At 45.5% G+C, this 26,110-nt stretch overlaps 2 protein-coding genes across 2 annotated transcripts in view; both read left to right on the top strand.

The window, feature by feature from the left end:
- Positions 1-1,623: 1,623 nt before the first annotated feature.
- The window catches only part of LOC139917146 (EH domain-binding protein 1-like protein 1), a 31,953-nt gene continuing 7,466 nt past the window's right edge, over positions 1,624-26,110 (top strand). The window contains exons 1-12 of the mRNA XM_078286474.1: positions 1,624-2,097; positions 6,874-6,931; positions 7,024-7,119; positions 7,661-7,714; positions 8,148-8,326; positions 8,680-8,798; positions 11,971-12,036; positions 12,217-12,375; positions 13,821-14,031; positions 15,986-16,327; positions 16,631-18,421; positions 19,694-20,224. Of these exons, the coding sequence (XP_078142600.1) occupies positions 1,994-2,097; positions 6,874-6,931; positions 7,024-7,119; positions 7,661-7,714; positions 8,148-8,326; positions 8,680-8,798; positions 11,971-12,036; positions 12,217-12,375; positions 13,821-14,031; positions 15,986-16,327; positions 16,631-18,421; positions 19,694-20,224 (3,710 nt within the window). The 5' untranslated portion in view covers positions 1,624-1,993. The remainder of the gene's footprint in view (positions 2,098-6,873; positions 6,932-7,023; positions 7,120-7,660; positions 7,715-8,147; positions 8,327-8,679; positions 8,799-11,970; positions 12,037-12,216; positions 12,376-13,820; positions 14,032-15,985; positions 16,328-16,630; positions 18,422-19,693; positions 20,225-26,110) is intronic.
- On the top strand, positions 21,837-26,086 carry LOC139917153 (uncharacterized). The gene is made up of 3 exons (XM_071906225.2): positions 21,837-23,790; positions 25,096-25,228; positions 25,697-26,086. The coding sequence occupies exons 1-3, from the start codon at positions 21,905-21,907 to the stop codon at positions 26,084-26,086; spliced, it is 2,409 nt and encodes an 802-aa protein (XP_071762326.2). The 5' UTR covers positions 21,837-21,904.

Genomic DNA, 26,110 nt, shown 5'->3' with positions numbered 1-26,110 from the left:
TGGAGAGGACAATAAGGTGTTAGATGTAGGGCTGCAACTAACGATTATTTCCATTATCGATTAATCTATTGATTGATTGATTGATTGTCTATAAAATGTCAAAAATAAAGACAAATCCCCCTCACAAGTTCCCAGAGCCCAAAGCGATGTCTTAACATTGCTTACTTAGTCTGACCAGCAGCCAAAAAACCCCCAAAGTATTAATTTTATAATGATATGAAACAGAGAAAAGCTGAAAACCTTAGCATTAATGAAGCTGTAACCAGCAAATGTTTGGTATTTTTACTTGATAAATGACTAAAACGATCATCAAAATTATAATCGATTACTTTTCTGTCAATCGACTAATTGATGAATCGACTAATTGTTTCAGCACTAGTTAGATAGGAAGCTGGGGCACAGTGAAGGACGAGACCAGTCAAGACACCGAGGAAATAGTGGCACCCCAAACGTTAAAACAGAAGAAAAAGGAGACAACAAAATTCCACCAAGGCATTGAATAGTACAAGGAAGAACACTGTTTTCAGATGTCAGTGTTGGATTGGAAGCATACAGTACAATATGGTGTGAAGTGGTTGGCAGAGTGATCAGGTCAGCGCACAACTGTTCACAAGGCTGCGGGACAGTAAAACAAAGGTAAGCTTGGCAGGCTGCGAAGTTCAGTTGGTGCTAATTGGTAGATTCTGAAAACAGAGGACAACACACGCTGTTAGGTGTGTATGCATGTGTGTGTTTGGTGTTGGTGGTATTGGTGGGGGGTGGGAGGGGGGTGGGGGGGTATTAGAGGATTGTAGGCCAACTCTGAGTCATGGGAGAGTTTGTTCCCCCCGGTCCACACTCGTCTGCCCCAGCTGCCTCTGTCCATCCATCCATCTCTCTGCCCTCTCCTAAAAATACACTCCTGCTCTCACTGAGGAAAATCCCTGTGCTCTGACCCAGCCTGTTCACACACATACACACACACACACACACACACACACACACACACTGACCCAAGTCAAGTCTGCCCTCTCCATGGAAACTATGCCTCTCTATTTAACTAGATGAAACACACTTTTCTGGTCGGGGGCTGAATGACGCAGCTGGGACTCAGGAAGTGAACAGAATTATAACTATGAACTCAATAATGAAAACTAGAAAAATCCATGACACTTCCCCTATGTATCTGAACACGAGGCGGTGGCTGGGTCGGGGTGAAGTAGTTCTGATCGACTGATAGCTGCATGGTTACAACAAACCTTGTAAGCCTGCAAGAGACCTGAGGAGACTGGAGAGGTTGTGGAGCTGATTAAGTAAAAATCAGCCATTCTCAGATAAGACTGTTCCAGTGACACAGACAGACAGGATCAAAGTCTACAGGTGTGAGACCGTGTTACCTCACCGACTCCACAGACTGCCTACTGTAAGATAAAAACTTTGCATAGTGCTGCATCACCATAGGGTTTGCATAGCTGCTCTCTCTCTCTCTCTCTCTCTCTCTCTCTCTCTCTCTCTCTCTCTCTGTCTCTCTCTCACTCACTCTCTCTCCCTTGTCACTGAAGGGAAAGAGGGAGGGTGAACTCATTCTGAAGTCAGTAGGCCTATATTACAACACCAGGCTGACTAAAAGCTGCGCTGTCTCAATGTGGATTACTGCCAGAGAACTATAGGGAGAAGTTCTCAATGAGAGTTACAGTAGCAGTTTTGAAACTTCAGGTTATTTAGCCCGTGAACGGCACTGAACCGGGCGGATTCGGTTCCTCTTTACTTGTAGCCTACCCTAATTGCCAGTTCATACAGTACATGACTCCTTCCCTTTCGGTACATGGCGACATTTCTCTCTCTTTTTTTTTATGTGACTCAACTTATTGCCGATGAGCGCAAGTCGCAGCTTGTGTGAGAGCGAGGCGGTTCATCACCAGCGGACCTTTTAAGGAACGGATCCGAGCGGACAAAGAAAGTTGGATTGTTGTTCTTTTATTTCATAACTTTTCATTTCATCAAGGGGGGAAATATGACTTCGGTTTGGAAAAGACTGCAGCGGGTTGGCAAAAAGGCTTCAAAGTTTCAGTTTATTGCTTCTTACCAGGAACTCGTTTTGGAGTGCTCCAAGAAATGGTGAGTAGCCTATAGGCGAAGGACAGATTAATTTAGTGTTTGGAGACAGTATTGCTTGATATAATAACTTTTCACAACTTTCTGCCCTGTGTAATTGGAACGTTTTTCACTGTTTGAGTTGTAAATAGCCGACCGAGGGCGTAGTGACGCACACAACCTATCCACACATGCCCTGCCAGTGAACGCTATTATAATAAGACTCCAGTATGAGTAAGGATGGGCATATTAATCATGTTGTGGATGTTAATATCAACATGAAGTGTGTCAAAAGGCTACTGCCGTTTCCGCTATGAATGTTGTCAGGATCAGACTGTGGAGGATACTGAGGGCGTCACTGTGTGTGTGTGTGTGTGTGTGTGTGTGTGTGTGTGTGTGTGTGTGTGTGTGTGTGTGTGTGTGTGCGTGCGTGCGTGCGTGCGTGTGTGTGAGAAAAAGAGAAAGAGAGAGAGAGAGAGAGAGATGGGCCAGGTGACTGATGCGAATGCATTTTGTTTCATCTTTAGGGATTCAGGTTTCACCACAAGACCATATTCAAACCTTATTCAAAATCACTTAGCCTAGCCTACAGCAATTTGTACAGCAATTTGTTTTGGTCACATTGGTGCAGAGACATGTAAACAATTTCCACAGTACTGACACACATGGTTCTCCACAGACACAAGAGGACCTCACATACTCTGCATGACAAGCTATGGACATTAGACATACATACAGTACAGACAATACAACACTACATACATTCAATACTCTATTGTATAGTTAATGTCTTTGTTTGTTTGTGTTTTTACTACCCCTTTCCTTTCCTATTGAAAAGGGAAAACTGTATAAGAATACATACCGTCAGACATTACAAATAGGCTATGTTAAATTTGATTTACAGTTTTACATTCAACATCAATTTTGAATAATTCAGCATAAACATTCACAGCAGACTCACTTTTCTTGTTATTTCATTTCGGAGATGTAATCAGATCGGTTTATTAGTGTTCAAGCCATAGGGATTTCTCCCGTTGTGCAATTTCCTGTTACATACCTCATGCAAAACACTTGAAGCTTGGCAGTATGATGCAGAGTATGGACCTCGGTTCAGCTCTGACACAGTGACGCAACAGGACTGTGATCAAAGGAAAGTCAAAAGTGGAAATTCTGGGGTTCATATATGGGAAAGTTACGGATGATATCACCATCGCAGAATCTGTTTCCATTATTGAGATGTTTGGTAGCCAATTTGTGCTTGTTCATCACTGCCAGATGGTTCATGGTTTACCTGAAAATGTACCTTAAACATCTTAAAAACCTATCCATAGCCATATTTTATGAAAACTCTTAACGTCTGAGGTGTCACGTGTTTCTGAAAGGTTTCTCCATTCTGTCATAAGTCAAGCTTTGACAAAGATCCTCACCTTGTTTCTCTTTAGAAACTGCATTAAAGCACAACAGAGCACATTTTCTGGAAAAACACACAGGTTACACACCTCACAGGTTAGCATGGCATTTTGCTCAAATATGGTTATTTTCACAACACCTGTGATTTTCACATATTTTGGAAAAAGTTTATGTGCTCTATTTTTAAACAAACCCAAACAGCTGTTGATCCCCGACAGCCTTAAATGTATAAGATCCTCATACGGGCTGATACTCTCTGTTTCACACCATGAGGCACGCTATGACCATCAAAACCTCTTCTATTCACATTCCAGTCTAACTCTTGACCTTTGAATTTCTAAGTACATCGTTTGAATAAGAATCTCTGTAGTCTCATTCACTTTATTCCATTAGACGGTGGATGTCAACATCATGTCAAATGTAATTCCTCTAGACTATTAATGAAGCAGAACCTTGCGTGATTTTGAAGAGTTTTTATTACATTTTCTGCCTTTAAAAGCCGCCTGGATCTAACATTGATAAGAAGTAGTATCTTCAGTCTCTTGCCCACATGTCAGTAAGGCCCTCACCTCCTTATCTCTCCAGGTTACAGGACGGAATAATTGTGTAAGCGTCTTCACAGTAGTGCGATAAGATAACTGTCTCACTCTCTCACCGATCAGTACTCCGCTGCAGTGGTTGAAGCCAGGCTGGTGTGAATAAAGTTTCAGAGTTTTTAGGCCTTGTGTTGTATGGCTTTGGAAAAAATGGACACGGGGGGTGGGGGTGGGAGGGGGGTGAGACAGCAGAAAGGATTTAGAAAGAGTGATTACTCACACACATGATGAAATCAGAGTTTTTTAAAAGCCTCATCCAGGAGGCAAGAAGGAGACAGGAACCAAAGACAGAGTAAACACTGGAGATTTTTTTCCAAATTTTCAGGCACATGTTGTTTTTTTAAAGGACAACAGGCCGTCCAAACTCCTTGCGTGTCTTCAGCTCTGTATTCAACGTCTGTGACGGAGGTTACTGACACTAATGGATCACAGCGAGTGTCACAGCCGGGAATTGAACCCTCGGTTGGGGGATGTACATGTCTCATAACAAGTCATATGCGCTGTACACAAGTTTGTTTTGTGCTGTATCACTGCTAGTGTACGTGTGTGTGTGTGTATGTGTGTGTGTGCGTGTGTGTGTGTGTGTGTGTGTGTTCTAATTTAATGCTATGATTTGAGAGAGTTGGCTTCCTTGGAGACTGTCACCCACACTTGTTGCTCTGATGCATGCTTAGAGTAGGTGTGATAAAGATGATTTGCATTTGCAGCTGCACTATCATGCCTGACACATGACGAGTGTAAATAATTTCTTAAGCTTTATGTTAGATGTTGGAGTTACAGAGGGAGTTTGAAGAAAAAAAACAGCAATGAGAATGCACTGTGCCTACACTGTGCTTATCATATGTTATCATATCATATGTTTAAGTCGATCAATTCTTTTTCAATGATGTCCTGACAAGAGGCAAAGAAGCTCTTGATGGGGAATTGAAGAAAATGGAAAGAAAAACACAGAGGGAGACAAGATAAGAAGTCTAGCAGTTTGCAGAGGGCAACATAAAACACAATAACAACAGTAATGCTGAAAGAGACAGTAAAGTAGCACACACATAAGGACGTGGAGACCATAACCAGCATAACAAGTAACACCAGCAACAACCAGGACACTGCTAAAAGCAATTAAAACATGTGACAAAATCATACGGCTGCACCAATAGAGAAGTTAGTGTCATCATTTTGCTGAGAAACAGCTGCATTTATGCCTATAAATATCTGTGAAAGTGTCAGTGGGTCACATGCATCTTTCTAAAACCTGAACAACGTTTCCATACGGAGGATAATAAAGTTTATCAATCGTTCAGTCAGATATGAAATATATAACTATTGTCTGCTGAGTAATGTAATATGAACCACAATACATAGTTATTGTATGCGATTAAACTGTCTTATGCCAGACTGCTGATGTAGAATAGACTTTCTGGAGTAAAACTGAATACAAACAATTGTTATTTTGCCTCTCGCGGTTTAAATTTATCGCAGTCGTTTGCGTTTTAGATCTCACTAAGTTGTCTTTAAGTTTCGGGTCTTCCCTCTTCCCTTTTTCTGATTTTCTTTCCTTCCCTCCACCCCCATTCCTCTTTCTTCCCCTCCAGTCCTTTTGCTCTGTGCCTGCCAGTCTATTTCTGATGCCACTCCTGACCCCCTAACACACATACCACACACACACACACACACACACACACACACACACACCTATACACACACAGTCTTCCTATTGCTATACTTATACTGCAACCTGAGACAATTTACTGCATCGTAGCCTCAGCTAGCCATCATTTGTCCAGTATAGCTGTGTTTTACCGTCTATAAACTATTACTAGAGATATTATGGGGAACATGCGTGGGTGTTATGAAAGCTGTGGTGATACTTAGATTAGGAGTTAGCAGTTGAGTTTAAAGGAGTACTTCTTCTAGTAATATCATGCCCAGATGTGGGGGTTCCTTCTTCCTGCTCAGAGGCACACCTCACAGTCAGATAGACCCAGGTCACATGACTCAGCAGCTTCCTGTTTCACTTCCTGTACTGCAGAGGCCTCAAAAAAATACAATGGAAAACACACACACACATATTTTACAAACACACACATTTACATCCTTGCGGATACAGTACAGTACATACAGATAGACTGACGTGCAATTTACTCAAACTAGACACACATGCCATGCATTCGCAAAGGAACAGCTGCCTGCACACACACACACACACACACACACAGACACACACACACACACACACACAGACACACATTTACATCCTTGCAAATGCATACAGACTGACAAGCAATTTACTCAGATTAGACAAACATACCATGCACACACACACACACACACAGCCATCTGCACACACAAACACACACATACACAGGCACACACACACACACACACACACACAGTCCTGTCTTTGATTCCAAGGCATGATTGTCCTGACTATGCAGTGACTGTCACAAGACCTCCAGTGTTCTGTGTGTATAATATCCAGTTTGTTGAGACGTTACACCCAGACATTACATAAGAGTTGATTCAATTTGTCAGATTTTGTCTGGAATTAGCTCCAGTTAAGCTTAGTACTTAAATTTAGAAGAGTGTGAAGAAATTCTTTGGTCATAATGTTTTCTCTGAGGTTTTTTTCAGAGCGTTTAACGTTGAAAAAATGGCTAAACAATGCAGAGACTCACATTTGTTTGTTGAAGCTTTGCCTTGGTTGGAGATCAGTAGAGCAGTATATGTAATCAGTGTAAAATGGGTTTTTCATGTAATGACATGTGGCATGCCATGGTGTAATCTGATGTGTTTCCAGGCAACCAGACAAGTTGAGGGTGGTGTGGACCAGGAGGAACAGACGCATGTGCTCCAAGGTGAAACTACTGAAACACTAAACACTACACACACACACACACACACACACACACACACAGATGTTCTCTCTAACATGGTGTTTGTTGTGCAGCTCCACAGTTGGCAGCCAGGAATCAAGAACCCGTACAGAGGCATGGTGGTGTGGCCGGTACCGGAGAACATCGACATCTCCGTTACACTATTCAAGGTACTGTTATCACAACGGGACACAGTATTATACTTTAAACTTTATATACTTATGACCTCGATATCACATAGCTAGAGCTGTTTTTTATCAGCAGGGTAGGCTAGATTCTGATAGTGAGCGAAATAGATTATCTTAATATGTGAACCTATCCCTCTGGATTCTTGAGATCCATTCATTGGTTTTTAGTGGAGAATCTGTGACATGATAAATGTTTAAATCTGATTCCTTACCTTTGTATGATGTGCATCTTGGTACAGGTTGAGTTTCCCACCTTGAGTACGTCTACTGTGGGAATAACATCCATTGGGCTATTCTTCCAAATTGCACAAGTCCATCATACTATCAAAATAATTGATATTGAAAAGTGCAATCACAGCTGGTTCAACGCTCTTCAAGGGATAATGCATTGATTAATTGATTTGCAAGGACATGGATGGATGAGACAGCACAGACAGACTGGCAGACAGGATGTTACACTTTGCTTGTTCCACTGGAATTATATGGAGTAATGTTGTTGTTTCCTGCCATCTCGCTTCCTCAGGAGCCCAATGCAGAAGAGTTTGAGGACAAAGACTGGACCTTTGTTGTTGAGGGTGTAAGTATCTCTAGACTTCTCCTCTATCTAACTCGTTACCTAACTAGTCAATTAACCTAAACCTCTAGTGCCCACGTATAGAGCTGGGTCATGCATTGTTTCTCAGTACTGTTAATGAACTGACACTTTTTTCATTATCCTTCTATGTTGAATGAAGGAATATTTCATTATGTGATTGAGTAAATTATGTTCTGCATAATATCTTAAACATGCAATTTGCTTTAATAAATGAAGCCAGACTGTAATTGATTGTTTTTCTTAGTAAAATGCACAAAACATACATATAACCTCTACATATACACAGTACATTCAACAATTAGTATTCAAGAATAAAACATTTTGGATATTTTGATGCTTTAAAATTCGTTTATTAATAGTTACTTTTTTTCAACACCCATCCCTACCTGCCTTCCACCCTCACTGTCTCGTACAGGAGAGCAAGGGCCATCGTAAGGTGTTGGCATCAGCGGACATAAACCTGAAGCGGTTTGCCAGCCCCACCCCCACCCAGACCGACCTGACGCTGAAGCTGAAGCCGCTGTCCGTCAAAGTGGTGGAGGCCACGCTCAAGCTGTCGCTGTCCTGCGTCTTCCTCCGGGAGGGAAAAGCCACGTGAGCAGCAGTTATTTTTCTTTCTGCTACTACTTATTACATCAGTACATGGTGTTTATGGATTATAAATACAGTTCTTTATTACTGTGATTAATGTGATTATTATGATAATTATGACTATGTCTATGTTTATGATGTCCATGTGCTGATTGGTAGTTGTCCCATGTTTTTGCCCCGTAAAGATGATGTCATACCATTTACCTGTCTCTTGCTGATGATGACAATGTCTGCTTATCCCAGACAGTAGTACTCGATAAATGATACGTACTTGCAAATGCATGGAGAGTGCTTGAATTCAACTAGTTCATATATTTGAAAACATACTCAAATATTCTCTTGTGTTTGTTGGCTAGTGATGAAGACATGCAGAGTCTGGCCAGCCTGATGAGCGTCAAACCCACTGACATCGGCAACCTTGACGACTTTAATGAGAGCGACGAGGAGGAGGACAAGAAGTCTGTCACTGCTACAGGTAGGCACACACACACACACACACACACACACACACACATACACATACACATACACATACACATACACATACACACACTGCTTCTTCTGCCTGTTCTTCACTTTGAAATATTTTCACCCCTCGCTACTCTGACTTTGCTTCCTCTTCCACCCTGTTTTCCTGTCAATGCCTCTGTTATTGTCCTTCCTGTCCTGGCTGCCAGCTCCGCACACTCTAACCCGCCCCAACCGCCCCGCTCCCCCTCCGCCTGACAAGAGAAACTCCACTGGACACACTCTTCCACCCTCAGGTAGCTTCCTCTCTCTCTCTCTCTCTCTGTCTCTTGCTTTTTGTTTCTCTTGCCTTCGCCAGAGAGAAGGAGCTGTAGGCAGGTACTTTTCTGTCTCTCTGTCTGTGTCTCTTTCACTCCCTCTCTCTGTCTTTTGGCATCTCTGTTTGTACTAGTTCACACACTCCTGTCATTTGTTCTTCCATGACTTCCTCTGCAGCCCTTCCCACATTACTGGGCAGTGCCACTTAACCAAGTTCTTTGCATACCACATATTTCTCATCTGGACCTCAAATACGTTATTGAGAATCACATGACGATAGACTTATGACTCTAAAATATTGTATTTTGGATGGTGGCTTGGAAAGCTCCTGATGCAACTCACATGGAGATGATTGTGTCCAGAATAATGTTATCAACACTAAAATGGAGAATAGCTGGTCTCTGCCAGGAAATAATCCATCAAAAACATGACACCTTACAAACTTATTTGTCACATCCATGTCTTCTTATTTAGGGCGTCTTTGTCAGCTGGGACAGCAGTTAATTTTAAGTTTTGTCAGTGTAAAGTGGGCTATAACTCTAAATAACACAGATATTCTCATTTAAATAAGGTTGCATATCAATGTATATGCAAATCCAGCCCTTTCATTAACTCAACCTGCATTATCCATTTCTGACCTCATACCTCATGCCCATATCCAAAGAGGCCCACAGATTCATGTTTTCTTGTTGGTATCATACCAACAAGTCATGTGATTAACAAAGGATCTTCATGACAACAGCAAAACTAACTGACATGTGATGTTTCAGTGCCATTTCATTTTCATTATGACATTTTTGTTGTTCCCTTTTTATTACTTTCTCTTTCTGCAAACATCCACTTCCATCCATCTATCCATCCACCCATCCATATCCAGCCTGTGGAAGAGAGGGATCTGCTCCTCCCAGTCCTGCCCTCCACTCCCGCCCCCCTCTACCTGTCGCTCCTCGCCCTTCCCCTCGTCGCTGCAGACACGCCCTCTCCGCTGCCGCCCTCTCCGCCGCCGCCCCTGTCCAATCAGGGGCCCAGCCTTCCCCCGGCCCCTCCCCTCAACCCTCACCCCGGTCCAAGCATAAAAAAACACTCGTCCCCATTGAGCCTGGCGCTCCCGCTTCACCTGACCCCCTCCCTCCACCCTCTGCATTACCTAATCCACCATCACCCAAGAGCTCCAAAGCCACCGCAGCTACACCTTCTCCTTCCAGCCAGAGCGCCCCCTCTGCTCTGCCTCTCTCTGATGTATCACTGTCTCCTCCTAATCCTCCATCACCCGAATCCTCCAAGACTATAGCATCCATAGCCACCCCTTCTTCCCAAAACACTCCCTCTGTTCTGTCTCCATCTGCTGTGGCTTCCTCCCCTCCTCATCCTCCATCGGCACCAACTTTACCTGCTGCCTCACCCCAGCCATCTTCAGCGACGCCCTCCTTGCCCCAACCTTCCTCTCCCCCTAATCCTCCCTCACCCAAGCCCCACAAAGCCCCAGCTCCCTCAAATACCCCCTCCACCCTTCCCTCTAAGCCTCCCAACGCCTCAGAAACAGGCATTACCTCATCAACTCCCAAGCCTCCCTCCCTTACATCGCCATCACCCCAGCCTGCTATCCTAACACCCTCCTCCTCGGCCCCCCAAAAGCCCTCTATCTCTGTTTCCGCCGGGCCCATTCTGCCCCGTATCACCCCCGCTGCTGCCTCCAAGCCTCTTCCCTCCGAATCCCTCCCTCCCCACAAGTCCGCCCAGTCCTCTGAGACCCTGTCCACACACCCTCCACTCACCCGGACCCCATCTCAGCCTCCCTCCCTGCCCAGAATCTTCCAGCCCAGCTCAGGAAAAGGTATCCACTGGCTGGCTGGCTGGCTGGCTGACGAGCATGCTGCTTTTCCATTGACCTAATTTTTTACGTACAATTGTCTTGTTGGAACGTCTCTCCGCATGATGTAGCTTCATGTGTGTGGTAGAAAATGTGTGTACTAGAGTATTTATATGCATGGTCAGGATCATTGGTAGTGTTGTCATGATACCAGAATTCTGACTTTGATACCAATACTAAGTTTAATATCTAAACATTTAGTAATACTACAGAACCGCGGCAAAACAAGAAAAAACATCAAGCAATGTGTTACCACGCTTGACTTGGACAGCTTTGTAGCAACGTTTCCAACGTTGGTTTTGATGTGCTGGTTGGGTATCTGTCTTTGTTGGCTCTGTAAGTAAAGTCGTTCCATGTTTTGCTCCTGACACCAATTTTATCAACTAGTTTAGGTGGACTGGGATTCAGTTCAAGATGTGGTGAACTATTTGACACTGTTGCCACGTTTTCAGCTGTTTTCCTCTGACTGCTGCAGTCCGCAGTCAAGAGCCTCCTCCTCCTCCTCCTCCTCCTCCTTCTTCTTCTTCTTCTTCTTCTTCTTCTTCTTCTTCTTCTTCTTCTTCTTCCTCTATCTATATATTCCGCTCCATACATATACACCCTCTGGAGATGACATTGAAATGGAATTCCAGCTCAATCTTTTGCAATGGTATTGAAGTAGTAGAAATCTCCATTATTGTGACACTAATCACTGCTAAACTACCAGACTGAGCCAAGCTGAGGTGCACCGCACTGGGTTGGTTACACAACCTGGGTCGGTCGTTGTCATTGCTGAGAGACGACTGAAAGAACAAAGTAAACATGTCTGTGCAGTACAGGTACAGATCACTTCTGCAGTGTGTCATGATGTGAGTTAACCGCATGCCATAAAAGAAGTAATGCTGTTCCCCTTTCACTCTTCACCACTCACCCACTCACTGCTTTCTCTTTGTTCCTCCTTTGGTTCATTTCTCCTCTCGCCTCCTCTCCTCTTCTGATTTCCTCTCCTCAGTTCCAGTTTCATATCAGCGGCGCCACCCAGAGGTTCAAACTGCAGATGAGCCAACTTCAGTCGCTGGTCTGTCTCTCCTCTGATTGGTCTAAATTCAAGTGATGTTATATCATCACATGATCCAATGTATTCTACTAATCTACTACTGCCATTCATTTCAATCCTTTAACCGTCTCCCTTTTTTCCCCTTCTTTTCTCTTCTGTTCTCTTCTCTTTGCTTGATGTCCGTCTTGCGTCCTCTATTAGTTCGTTCTCATATTTTCAGACCTCAGATTGTCAAGTCAATGGCTCGCCCCTCCTCTCCCTCACCCTTCTCCCCTGATGCCCCTCCCTTTGACGAGACAGGGGCTAACATGGCTACAGCACCACCTCTCCCCAAATCTCACCCTTCTAGCTCAGAGTCAGGTAACCACTGTCAATGAACTGAACGGTACGAGTGGTATCAGCATGAGTTGTGTGGCGTTAATAGCTTCTCTATGAGTCAGGTGTGAAACATGTTGTTTGCTCTCAAATGTTTTACTTACTGAGCTTGATTAAAATAAATAAAGATTAAAGCCAGTTGGTCTACAGTAGTGTCCAGTGAACCTACTTATTCATAGTATTCTGTTACATCACCACACGGCCATCTTGGTAGGAAAATAACAGGTGATTGTAATAAATTAACAGGTAATTATAAAAAATACTATAAATATATAGACACAAATGTAAACATAGGGATATCTTAGATGTCAATTTAAGAATTAGTAAGTATATTGTGGTGTCAGGATGGCCAGGTACTGCACTGGCTCCAGTCCAGGTCAAACCAAACTAGAATAAGATGCCAAACTTTATCTAGGCCAAAGACAGCTAACAGAGATGGTGAAGTGAAGCGACAGTGAGGTACTTTGTCACTTGTTTATTGGAAAGAATACTGTCATTATGAAGCTTACATTACTGCTCTGCTGCCTGGCGCCAGTGACACTGCTGACTGTGCTAATCATACTATTTACATTTCCTTTCTGTTCTTTCCTTCCAATCCTCTTTCCTTTCCCCTTTCTCCTCTTGTTTCCATTTTCACAATCATACATCTATCTCATCTTCTCAATACCAAATTTTCTCTCCCTCCATACTCTCACACCCATCCTTCTCCTCCTTTTTTGCTTCTTTATTCTTCTCTAACTATTCAACTCACTTTCACTCTCCCACTCTCTCTTCCTTCCTCATTTCACCCCTCACTGCTTGTCATCCTCTTCATCTCTGCTCTCCCCCTGCCCACCTTTTCTCTCTCCTCCTCATCTTTCCTCCCCTTTTCCTCTTGTACTCTTCTCCACTAATGCTATCCTTCTCCACGTCTTTTTTTCTCCTCTCGTTTCCTTTGCGTTCCCCGTTCTGCCTTCCTCAGGTGATCAGGGGGCGTGGCTGAGGTTGGACTCCACTCTGATTGGTGGCGACATCAGCCCAATCCCTCTATTGACTAGTCCGGACCTTGATGCTCTCTGTGACCCCGAGGCTCCACCCCTCTCCGCCTCTCTTCCCCGCTCCTCGCCCCCTCGCTCCTCTTCTCTTCTTTCCTCCTTCCCTCTCTCTGTCACTCACTCTCAGCTCCCTGCCTCTGCTCCTGCTCCTGCTGAGCTCAGCTCCTGCCGGTCAGGTACACCAGCCAACTGCCCTTTCTCAAACTATTCTTCTATCAGGGATTATTTCAACCTCAAGTGATTTCAAAGACAATTCTCTGATGCTTTTTGACGTGTGAAAATGTCAAATATGAAAGCAGTTCTCTGGTGAAAAATAACCACGCTTTCCTCTCATTCTGGTAAAGACCATTTACAGTGTGTAATTCATGGCCTGATCTTGTATTTGCCCTTTTGTAGGGTCATCGGCATTCCCCCCAGCCCAAGTGGTCAAGGAAATGACCCCTGTTGCCAAGGAAACAACTCCAGTTTCTCTGAGCCGCGGCGATGAGTCTCCTCGAAGCAACAGGGCGGTCGCCAGCATCAGGATAGCCAGTCACCAGCCAGTCAGACCAGCCCAGGACTCTAAGGAGACAATTACAGAAAGCAAAGCTGAGCCAAGAAGGATCAGGTGAGGTCATGGGATGATGTCACATCAGTCAAATTGAGTTTACTTAGTTTGGATGCTTACAGATAAGTTTGGCCTCAAACCATTTAAGTTGCCAGACGGTGTCTGTGTGTCTGCACTGAGTCATAACCATGTATACTGGATGCAGCCCTAATCCATTTTGGGAGAAAAGTCATAGATTACAACACTTTTTGAGATCTTTTCCAAAACAAGACTATGCTTCTGAAAGCCAGAAATCTCAGCACCTGGCAAAATAGTTGTTGAGTCATGAAGTGATTATCAAATCCAAGAATGCCACGTCGAAACGTGTGTCATGTCCTTGTGGAGAAAGTTCTTCCCAAGTTGTCTTGAGGAGAACAAACTTCTCAAGAAAGCAAGCACAGAGAAGCATCTTCACAGTTCGAGAACGGGTGTGTGCTTGATATCGCGTGATCAATTAACACGCACTGGTGTTCATTTTCCGTCTCTGTACTATTGACTGTAGCACTGTTTGGACATGATTCATCATTCTTGCAATGAACCTTGAGGCTTTTCGTGCATTCTCATTGGTCAAGTCACCCTCTGATTCATCACAGGTTGGCAAGTAAACTTCCAGGATCTTGATCCACCCATCATCCTTGCATTCTTTTGACTTGGAATTATAGTTTAGATATTACATCAAACGCGTCATTGAGAACACAAGAACCTGCAAGCAATGCATTAGAAAGATCCATTAGTATTGATCCAACAACCCTGTAGATGCATTATGGTCATTTTGTGTTTACTAGTGCAGTGCCCGTTCAAAACGTGCCTGTCCGGAACGGGCCGATTGCTGCTTGCAGCTTTCTCGAGAACCGCTCGTGCCGGTAGTGCAGATTTCTCGAGAACCGCTTGTGCCCGTAGTGCAGCTTTCTCGAGAAACGCGCATGCCCGTACCGCTCGTGCCCGTAGTGCAGCTTTCTCGAGAACCGCGCGTGCCCATAGTGCAGCTTTCTCGAGAACCGCTCGTGCCCGTAGTGCAGCTTTCTCAAGAACCGCTCATGCCCGTAGTGCAGCTTTCTCAAGAACCGCTCGTGCCCATAGTGCAGCTTTCTTGAGAACCGCTCGTGCCCGTAGTGCAGCTTTCTCGAGAACCGCTCATGCCCGTAGTGCAGCTTTCTCAAGAACCGCTCGTGCCCATAGTGCAGCTTTCTTGAGAACCGCTCGTGCCCGTACCGCTCGTGCCCGTAGTGCAGCTTTCTCGAGAACCGCGTGTGCCCGTACCGCTTGAGCCCCGCTGCTGCACAGAGCGCTGTCCGCTTGTTTATTCAAAGTTTAGTAATATTGAACGTGTCGCGTGTCCAAATTGCACCAAATCCGACACTGCACGTCCTTGGGTCCCCAGCAATACACCCGCCAAGTGTGAAGTCGATCGGACGTACGGTTCTCGATGCGACGGACAGACAAACACACATACACACACACACACTCACTCACTCACAGACAGAGATTCCTCGCTTTATAGTTAGATAAGGACAGTAAAATCTTACTTATTACACTTTTAAAATGACCCTAAATAATCTGAGTGACCCCAAACTAACCCATCTCACTGCTAAGGCAAGCCTGCTTCAGCTTGCTGACAGGAAACTCTTATTCATGTCTCTTGATCAAGGATTGCTTGACTTGTTGACCCACAGCTGTTCACTGACTCATGGTTGCTTTGTGTATGGCGTTTGCGCTTCCTTGATGCTAACATGTGCTAACAGTTGCAGAGTGTCTTCTGCCCTGCCTCCTGTTGCTCTGGTCTTCCAGTACCTGGCTGTAGAATGACTGTAGAAGTAAAATTAGCAGGTCTATAGTTTGCTGTGCGGCCCGCCTGTCACCAACCCCTCCTCACCTCCCGCACGCCCAGCCTTGCAAAATCTCACCATGCTTTGTGGCCCGCCCGCTGTGTGACTTTTGATCGTTCAAGCCTGACCTCCGGTATCTCTGTCCCCAGTCACGGCCAATCCCCTTCAGAGCTGATCGTAGCCCCGCCCCCTCCGTGGCCCTTTTCCTGCGAGAGCTCCGCCCCTCAACAGCCCTCCACCAATGTCGTGGCAGCATTTATCACCCCTAAACAGTCAAAGGCTGAGGGGGAAACGGGTTTGAATAAAACGCCAGCCAGTGAGCTGGAGGGGATCGTTAACACGTTTAAGATCGAAAAGCCACCGTTGGCGAAGCCCGAGCCCGACTTTGATGACATCATCTTTGAGTCACTTAACCAGAGCCAAGAATCAGGGGGCTTGTTCCTGGAAGAGGAGGACTCTAAACGGGATACCATCAAAAGGTGTCCTCCGGGGTGAGTATCACACACAACATGGATGTGTACGTGCACACACACACACACACACACACACACACACACACACACACACACACACATTTTAATCATTTATTTATATCACGTAGATAAATCACGCCCCAAACATAAAATTAGGCACTTAGGCACTTACAATGGACATATAACAGACACACACAAGCATGCTCATGTACGCATGCATGCAAGCATGTGTGCATGCATGCCCACACACACACGCGCGCGTACACACACACACATACACACACACTTAGGATTAAGGTGTATTGTCTGTCTGTCCTGCAGTCTTGAACAGAAAACCAATGAAAAGGCCCTTGGAGGAGGGTCTTCACTGACAGACCAGTTAGAAGAAGCAGCGAAGGAGAAGAGGAGGAAGACAGTGCAGGAGGAGCAGAGGGAGAAAGAGGAGAAAGAAAGAGTTAAGAAACAGGAGGAGGAAAGGAGGAAGCGGGAGGAGGAGAAGAAGAAACTGTTAGCGGAGGAGAAGAAGAGACTCTTGCAGGAGGAGGAGGAGAAGAAGAAGGAGAAGGAGAGGAAGAAGCGGGAGGAGGAGAGACTCTTGAAGGAAAAAAGAGATAAACAGGAGAGGATGAGGGAGGAGGAGGAGAGGAGGAAGAGGGATGATGAATCGAAGAGGAAAAGAGAGGAGAGGAAGAGGCTCTTGGAGGAGGAGGAGAAGGAAAAGCATAGGAGGGAGGAGGAGAGGAGGCTCGAGAAGGAGAGATTCTTGAAGAAGATGAAGGAGGAGGAGGAGAAAAGGAGGGAGGAGAGAAGAGTGTTTGAGGAGGAAAGAAAGAGGAGGGTGGAAGAGAAAAAGAGGCTCCTGGAGGAGGAAGAGAGGAAGAAGTTTGAGGAGAAACTCTTGAAGGAGGCAAAAGAAAAACAGAGACTACTGAAGGAGGGCAAAGAACAAGGGCAGCAGAAATTAAGGGAAGAGGAAGAAAGGAGAAAGAGAGAGGAGGAGAAACAACATCTAGAGGAGGAGGACAGGAGGAAAGAGAAAGAGAGACTCTTGAAAGAGGAGGAAGAGAAGGAGAGGAAGAAAATGGAGCTGGAGGAGGAGAGGAAGAAGAGGGAGGAGGAGGAGAAGAGAGTCAAAGAAGAGGAGAGAAGAAAGAGGGAGGAGGAAGAAAAGGAGAGACTACTCAAAAAGGAGAAAGAGAGGGAGGAGGAAGAGAGGAGGAGGAGAGAGGAGAAGCAGCATCTTGAGGAGGAGAGGCGGAAGACGGAGGAGAAAGAAAGGGAGAGACTCTTGAAGGAGGAGAAAGAAAGAATGGAGCAGAGAATAAAAGAAGAGGAAGAGAGGCGGAAGAGAGAGGAGAGAAGACGTGTTGAGGAGGAGGAGAGGAAGGAGACAGAGAGACTCTTGAAGGAGAAGAAGGAAAAAGAGAGGAAGCAAATGGAAGAGGAGGAGAGGAAGAAGGAGGAGAAGAGAGTCGCAGAAGAGGAGGAGAGGAAGAAGAGGGAGAAGGAGAAGGAGAGACTACTCAAAGCGGAGAAAGAGAAGGAGGAGCGGAGAAGACAGGAGAAAGAGCGACTTTTGAAGGAGGAAGAGAGGAAGAAGCGAGAAGAGGATGAGAGGAGGAAGAGGGAAGAGAAAGAAGAAAGGAGAAAGAAGGATGAGGAAGACAGGAGAATGAGAGAAGAGGAAGAGAAGGAGAAAAGAAAGAAGGAAGAGGAGGAAGAGAAGAAGAGGAGGGAGGAGAGAGCGGCTCCACTGTGCAGTTTAGAGGCCAACAGGTCAGATGAGGACAAGGAGAGGATGAGAACTTTGGCTCCGCCCACTCTCACACACACACTTCCTCCCACTATCAAACACTCACCCAAAGCTCTTACTGAAACATACACTCCTCCCACTCCTCCACCCAGTGTCTCACACACCTCTGACGTTCCTGTCAGGCGTCCCGCTCCCCACCTCCCTCCTCCTCCATCCAAACGACCGCCCTGGGCAGAAGACGTTCTCAGCCAATCACGAGACAGCAACGCCGGTACCCACCAATCACAGTCCAGAGAGTCGATCCTTTCATCTGTTGATAAACAAAGCCCCGCCTCCATGGAAATAAAAGCCAACGAGCGGTGAGTTAAGGCACTGAAATAAAAAGTAATAATACTTTTTTACACAGTGGCTGTTGATTGCTCCTTGTGGTGTGGTTTATTTTGTTTTTGTTTTCTTTTTGTTTTTTAATTCCCGGAACTGCTCTGCACCTGCTGTCATCTGCTTTCTTACTCATCAAATAAAATCAAAGTCCATCAATCAATCGGTGTTAAATAAGTCTTAAAGAATTGGGCAATATTCACTTTCTATTCATTTAAACATCAATCCTTGTTTCTTTGCTCTCAGTTTCTAAAGTGGCATCAGCACATAAAGTGGACTCTTTTTCAAGTGATACGATATGTCATATAATACATATATTACATATGTACATCTATACATATATTGCTTATTTCTCTGTAATTTTATGGTAATTGTGATTCTCTGCTCATCTGTGGATTAGTTGACATAAGGGCATGTCGTCTCATGCCCTTCCTTTCCTCCTCCCCCATTCCTCTTTCTATCCATCTCTGTCTATTCCTCCTTGCCGCCCACCCCAAACCCCTCCATCCCGATTCCCCCTGTCCCCTATTCACCTATTGTCAACCTCTTTGTACATTTTCCTCTTTCTCTCCTCCTCTTTCAGTGTGGGGCAAGCTTCTCCAGTAAAGGAAGGTTCATTGTCGGACGTTGTTGTCCTAGAAACAAATATGGCTGCCACATCCAGTACACCTGGAAGCTGTTCAGGCCCTGCCGTTCAGCCCTCTGCTCAGGATAAACCAATCACATTAGAGGCCTCGTCCCTGGCCCCGCCCCCAGAGAGGCTATCGGACGCAGAGTTTCCTCTATGGAATGTGCTAGAAGTGAGAAGTGGGAAACATAAAACTGAGCAGATCTCTGCTGAGGAGGTTATTACACAGGAAAACACAAAACCTCTGGGCAGAGGGTAAGAATGGACAAGGGGACGTCTGTCTGTCTGTCTGCCCCTCTCCTTTTTCTTTCTGTCTGTCTCACTATCTGTCTGTAGCCTGTCTGTCTCGTTGGCGGTCTGATTTGCTTCTTAATGGTGTGGTGCAGGGACAGGCAACCATGTGCCATGGAGGGGCGAAAGTCTGCAGGTTTTCATTCCAACCAAAGACTACTGTGTAGTTCCTCATCTGTTGTTGAAGTTGTGTTAATAAGTGAAATCATGTGGTGGCGTCTTTAGTTGGAATGAAAACCTGCAGACTCTCTTCCCTCTATGGCACATGGTTTCCTGTCTCTGGTGTAACTATATAATAGTAAGTGCTGTTTCTTTCATGTGTTTTTTCTCCTAGTTCACACAGAGAAGATGCTGCTGAGGCAGACACTCCTAACATACAGCAGCATCAGCCAATCACAGCAAAAGACTCAGAAAAGCATCACATTGTCCCGCCCCCTGGCGAGCCCTGTCCACCAGCAGTTGGAGAGGAGCCCAAGGAGCCGGAGGGACCCAGCGTTGAACCAGCAACCTCACTGGAGGTTTGCCCTAAACAAGGTAGTGAGCGTATGGCTCTGGAGTTGGCGCCACTGCAGCCCTCAAAACCAGAACCGGGATTGCGGCCGGAACCAGGTCTCCAGCCATCAGGAAAACCACAACAGGAGGGAGCAGATGAGGAGAAACCGCCCATCAGCATGGCTGGTGGTCAGGAGGGTTTAATCAATAAGGAGCCAGTGTGGGAAGCAGAGAAGCCGCTGTGGGCAACTGTAGAGGAAACAGCGGAGACAACAGTGGAAGGAGGGGTGGAAAGTTTTCAGAGCACTGAAGAGAAGGATGAAAAGGAGGAGGAAGAAGGGAAGGAGGAGGAGGAGGGTGGTGTGACAGGGGGGTGAGTCAGTGACAGTTCCTTGCAACCCTTGCAGCATGGTGTGATTTGTCTCTGTCGCTCTCAAACTACCACACACACACACATGACACACACACTTGCACATGCACAAACACAAGCTTCTCTATGGTGTTGTAGCTTAACCAATGCTTACTCAGTCAATAGCAATTAACCCAATCTGTTGCTGTTCTGTTCATCTCAACCTTACAGGTCTGTCTATGCTGTTAGATTGATCATTTAAATGGAATTGATTTCACAAGAGCTTTTTGCTAAAAAGTGTGGACTAGTAACATTTGTGTGTATGTGCGTGCGTGCGTGTTTGTGTGCGTGTGCCAGTGGCCAGAAATGTGTACACACAGAGGCAGACGTGTGTGTAGCAGAGCAGCAGGAGGAGGCGTCTGCTGGCTTCATGTCAGCAGTAGTGGGGGTGTTGTACAGAGGGTGAGTCTCTGTCTGCCTGTCCGTCAACTATTTGCTAGGCTGTCCGGCAAAATGTAAAAAGACAGAAGATTTCTATATGCCACGCCTAGATACACACACTCCGCCTGTAGCAGCTGATAATGCAATAACTGCCGGAAAATGTAATAACTGTAATGTAACAGTAATAACTATCCCTCTAAATGGGTTGAAAATTGAATAAAATCTGTTAATGTAATAAATTACATTGTATTATTAATCAGTGATTATTACTTCAAAAGGGGTATAACATTTTTAACTGACGATTTAATGATAATGTTGACTAATGATGTAACAACTCAAGTTATTACATTCTTATTCTTATGAGTTATTACATCATTAGTCAATAGTATTATTACATTATCAGAAAAATATGTTACACCCCTTATGGAGCAATAAACACCGTTTAATGTAATATTGTGATGTTACTACATTATCCTGCAATTTATTACATTTTCAACTCATTTAGAGGGACATTTGATTACCAATTGCTACATTGCTCCTATACAGTATATATGCATTTTCTCAGAGTGGTCATGACTATGAGATGCTCCTGGAGCAGTTTGGTGTTCATTGCCTTGCTTCAGACCACCTCTGCTTTCTGCAGTGTTGATGGGCACTTTAGATGTAAAACCAGTTTGTAGCTAGAATACACCCTCCTGTCGGTGCCAGGTATTGATCCGCCATCATTTTGGTTATTTGATTGTAATCCATCTAGCGAGCTGCCATGAACAAGGTGCTATTAACTTCATTGTCTCGCAGAGAATTTGTCTTGTGCGTATTCGTTAGCAAGCGGTCTATCTGTCTCAGTCAGTCTGCTCTCACCTGCATGGCACCAGAAACAGTTTTACCTGTTCTTAATTATTCCTGAGGCGGCACTTCAATGCGAGTATGGTGTGTGTTGGGTAGAATAAACAGATGTTGGGTGGTACTCAGTGTAACCATGTATGAATGTTTCCTCAGTGTGCTTTGGCGAGCACTGGTCACCAAAACAAAGTCTGACTAGGAACCATTGAGTCAAGCATGCTGTCTAGTTTTCCATGACGCTGATCACAGAGCCTGCTGTGGTCATTGAGCAGTTTTTTAGGGTGAGTTCTCTCCCTGAGTTTTCTTTCCTGTCCCTCCTGTCTGTCCTTTAGCTATGAGACAGTGGCCTCCATCCTGCATTCAACTGGATCAACTGATGCAGGTCAGCCTCGTTCCTCTGCAGACCAGCCATGTCTCTTTATGGCAAATGAACGTCAGCCATGTTTCCCTAAGCTAGATGCAGACCTCCCATGTTCCTCTGAGGCAGATGCAGGTCTGCTGATTCCCTCTGGAGTGGACATTTTGCCACCCACAGACTTCTCTGACACGGCAGAAGGACAGCCAATCAGTGAACAGAAGCTCCCCAGGGCTGAAATGTCATTGGCTCAGAAACCAGAGCGGTTACCCCATGAGGCGACACATGGGCTGAGTCTGGTGGCAAGTCTGAGACTGGCTGCCAGTGAGCAGGAGAGAGAGAGAGAGGAGGAGAGGGAGAGGAGGGAGAAGGAGGAGAGGGAAAAAATAGAGAGGGAGGAGAGAGAGAGGAAGGAGAGGGAAGAGACAGAGAGAAAGGAGAGAGAGAGGGCAGAGAGGGAAAATGAAGAGAGAAAGAGGCTGGAAAAGGAGAGGGAAGAGACAGAGAAGAAGGAGAGAGAAAGAGTGAAGAGAGAAAATGAGGAGAGAAAGAGGATGGAAAAGGAGAAGGAAGAGATAGAGAAGAAGGAGAGAGAAAGAGTGAGGAGGGAAAATGAAGAGAGAAAGTGGCTGGAAAAGGAGAAGGAAGAGACGGAGAAAAAGGAGAGAGAAAGAGTGAAGAGGGAAAATGAAGAGAGAAAGAGGCTGGAGAAGGAGAGGGAAGAGATAGAGAAGACGGGGAGAGAAAGGGTGGAGAGGGAAAATGTGGAGAGAAAGAGGTTAGAAAAGGAGAGAAAAGAGACAGAGAGAAAGGAGAGAGAAAGGGTGGAGAGGGAAAATGAGGAGAGAAAGAGGCAGGAAAGGGAAGAGACAGAGAGGAAGGAGAGAGAGCGGGCAGATAGGGAAAATCAGGAGAGAAAGAGGTTGGAAAAGGAGAGGAAAGAGACAGAGAAGAAGGAAAGAGAAAGAGTGAGGAGGGAAAATGAAGAGAGGAAGAGGCTGGAAAAGGAGAGGGAAGAGACAGAGAGGAAGGAGAGAGAAAGGGTAGAGAGGGAAAATGAGGAGAGAAAGAGGATGGAAAAGGAGAGAAAGGAGACAGAGAGAAAGGAGAGAGAAAGGGTGGAGAGGGGAATTGAGGAGAGGAAGAGGCTGGAAACGGAGAGGGAAGAGACAGAGAGGAAGGAGAGAGAAAGGGTGGAGAGGGAAAATGAAGAGAGAAAGAGGCTGGAAAAGGAAAGAGAGGAACTAGAGAAGAGGGAAAGGGAGGAGAGGGAGAGAGTGGAGAAAGAAAGGGAGCAGAGGGAGAGGTCAGAGAGGGAGGAAAAGAAGAGAGAAGAGAAGGAAAGGGAGGAGAAAAATAAGGAGGAGGAGAGGAAAAGGAAAAAAGAAAGGGAGATGAGCAGGTGGGAAGAGGACAGGGAGAGGAAAAGGGGTGAGGAGAGCAAGAAAGAGAAACTAGAGCAGGGGCAAGAGACACTTCCTGGTTCGTCATCAGTGCCGAACAACCAGCAAGTAGTGAACAGCCAATCAAATGACTGGCCTCCACTGAGGGAGGCAGAGCTGGATGAGATCGCATATGAGGAAAGACTAGAGGGTGACAGTGAGGAATCAGAATGCAAATCTGATCCCAGATCAGTGAATAAGATCGACCCTAATGCTGAAGGCAAAACGGTTCTGAACAAAGCTGAAATACCAGATTCCCTCCCTGAGGCCAGACCAAAAAACAAGCCTGACTCCAGACCAGCCGAAATCACAGACTCCAATATCGCTGCTAATGAAGCGCTGGATAAACCTGGTCCGAGATCAGTCAAAAGAGGAAAGTCCAACCTTAAGTCCAGTGCCGTCCCAGTGTGGATGAGAGAGGAGGAGGACGAGGAAGTGGAGTATGAGAGAGGACAGGAAGATCTTGGCACTGTCTGGCTGGCTGAGCTGTACATGGACGGGGAAGGGGGGTGAGTAGAGGGGTGAGGGGGGGGAGAGGCAGGAGGGAGGGAGGTGAGGGAGAGGGGAGGAGAGGTGAGGGGAGAGATCCTCCAGTTCCAGAGGCCTGTGCCTGTTTCTTTGCCTTTGCTTTCTACAATAACTGAGGCTTTAACTTACTACAATTGCAGGGAAAGAATACTGACTAAATATTAGAATACTTTATATACTAAGTAGGACTGGGCGATATAGCTGAAATCAATATTACGATAATCCTAAGGATTTTTTCCAATATCAATATATATATCACAATATGGCTCATGCATGCAAAATCACATGTTAAATAATCAAATTGATGTTCATCGCATTGAACTGCATGGTGATGTTAGGTGTGATGTCAAACAAAACTCAAAACTTTCAAATAATATTCCTTAAAATGTTTCATACCTCATTTTGTCAGACTTTTTAAATAAAATTTGCTTGTTATCATCAATTTAGGCATCAGAATTGTGTATCACGATATCCCAATATCATCATATCATCATGATATGATTGTCCTGAAAGGTGATAAACGATAATATTGAATTATCACCCAGCCCTAATACTAAGTCTGTTTTTTTTACTGGATCTCCTCTTGTTGTGCTGAACTGTGTGTTGGCATGTGAATCGCATACTTCTTCCAAACAACATCATCAGCATGTTGTTTGTGGAGAGAGCTGGACTTCCCTGCTCACATCTTGCTTTGGTTATAACTATTTACAAAGCATTGTGACTGGTGTTTCAAAAGCATTATGAAGCATATTGTGACTGGTGGGTGGTGATGAATGAATGTTTAGGGGCACTCACACTGGTAACCATTGTGGAAGTGCCCCCACACTGAATGTTATCGTGCGTTACTGCTGTTGTTATTTTCAAACGATATCCACTCGGATTTGAGCAGCAGTGCAGCAAGCATAAAAAAGGGGAACTTCTACAATGGCTACATCTGTATGTTTCTGTCAGTGATTATCAATGGCTACACAATGGCTGCCATCGTGTGGCATGGCAAGGATCTTTTGGTTTGTTCAGTAGCTGCTATGTGTCAAGTGACATGGATTAATGGATTGGTTAGGTCAGTGGGTATTGCTGCTCGGAGGTTGGAGCATGTTTATAATGGGTGTTTTTGTTATGGTCGGGTCACTCTGGGTTTATGCCTCTAACATATTTAGGTTGGTATGATGCTTAGGGGGAAATGGAGCATGGCAAAGGACATTGTGGTTGGATCTGTTGGCGGTCCGTTCTGTCAAAAGCAGCTCAGCCTTTATGTTTGGGTCTGTAACCTCCCTTTCTGTCTGCAGCCCAGATCATCCATCCTCCTCAACCCCTGCTGTTACCCAGAATCCCTTCTACCACCCTTCCAGTGAACAAGCCCTATACCAGGGCTCTGCTGTGAATCCGCCAAATAAATCCAAAGACGCTCTAACCAGTCAGGTTGCCCCTCCTCATCATGGCCCTAAACAGGAGGAGGGAGTCAGTCAGACAGCCAATGCCAAACCTGCTCCCCGCCATGGTGACGCACACAAACAGCCAATGACAGGACAGAGAGATAATGTCACCGTCACGACAACTGGTCGCAACCTGGCGGAACAGGCCAATCAGGGGGGAGATGAACTCGTCCAATCATCGGTGGTGCCTTGGCCCCTCCCCCCTACGAAGATACACACTGACTCAGAACACACCAAGACAGACGCTGACACACACATCAACAAGATACATGTTGTTGTTGACACACAAACCACCAAAACACACACAGATTCACGCAATGATACACATGATACACACAACTCCAAGAGCTCCGGTGTAGATGTGGACACACACGCCGCAAAGAGCATCAGTCCGCATATTTCTGACACACACACAGAAAAACACACTACCAAAATGGCCGACCTTCACACTCAGACACACACACCTGAGCCCAAACCTCTCACCAAGGACCAGCGGCTCCAAGAGGAGGAGAGGATCTTATTGGCTAAAATCCGGCTGTTGACAGGTGACACATTGCCTCTTCCCGGCCCTCGTGGCAAGAAACGCCTCATCCCCGACCTCCATGACATCGACTCTGACGCCACAGAGCCCAAGAGCCAATCAGAAATCAGCACGGATCCCAGGACCGCAGCCTTTTGGAAGACTGCTGATCAGGGCCAGAGCTCGATTGCCTCCTGCTTCACCGCCCTGGAGGAAATATCATTGGCCGATGCAGAAGAAGAGCCAGTGGCCAATGAGCTGGGTGAGGCCAGCGTTGTGCGGGAGGAGGAGGGGCTAAAGCAGGAAGTAAAGGAGCAAGCGTAAGTCAGCAGGGGCCGCCGAACCCGT

Source organism: Centroberyx gerrardi, chromosome 11 (genome assembly GCF_048128805.1).
Source record: "Centroberyx gerrardi isolate f3 chromosome 11, fCenGer3.hap1.cur.20231027, whole genome shotgun sequence".
NCBI lineage: Eukaryota > Metazoa > Chordata > Actinopteri > Beryciformes > Berycidae > Centroberyx > Centroberyx gerrardi.
The sequence above is the reverse complement of the archived record's forward strand: the minus strand, read 5'-3'. Positions and strand labels throughout refer to the sequence as shown.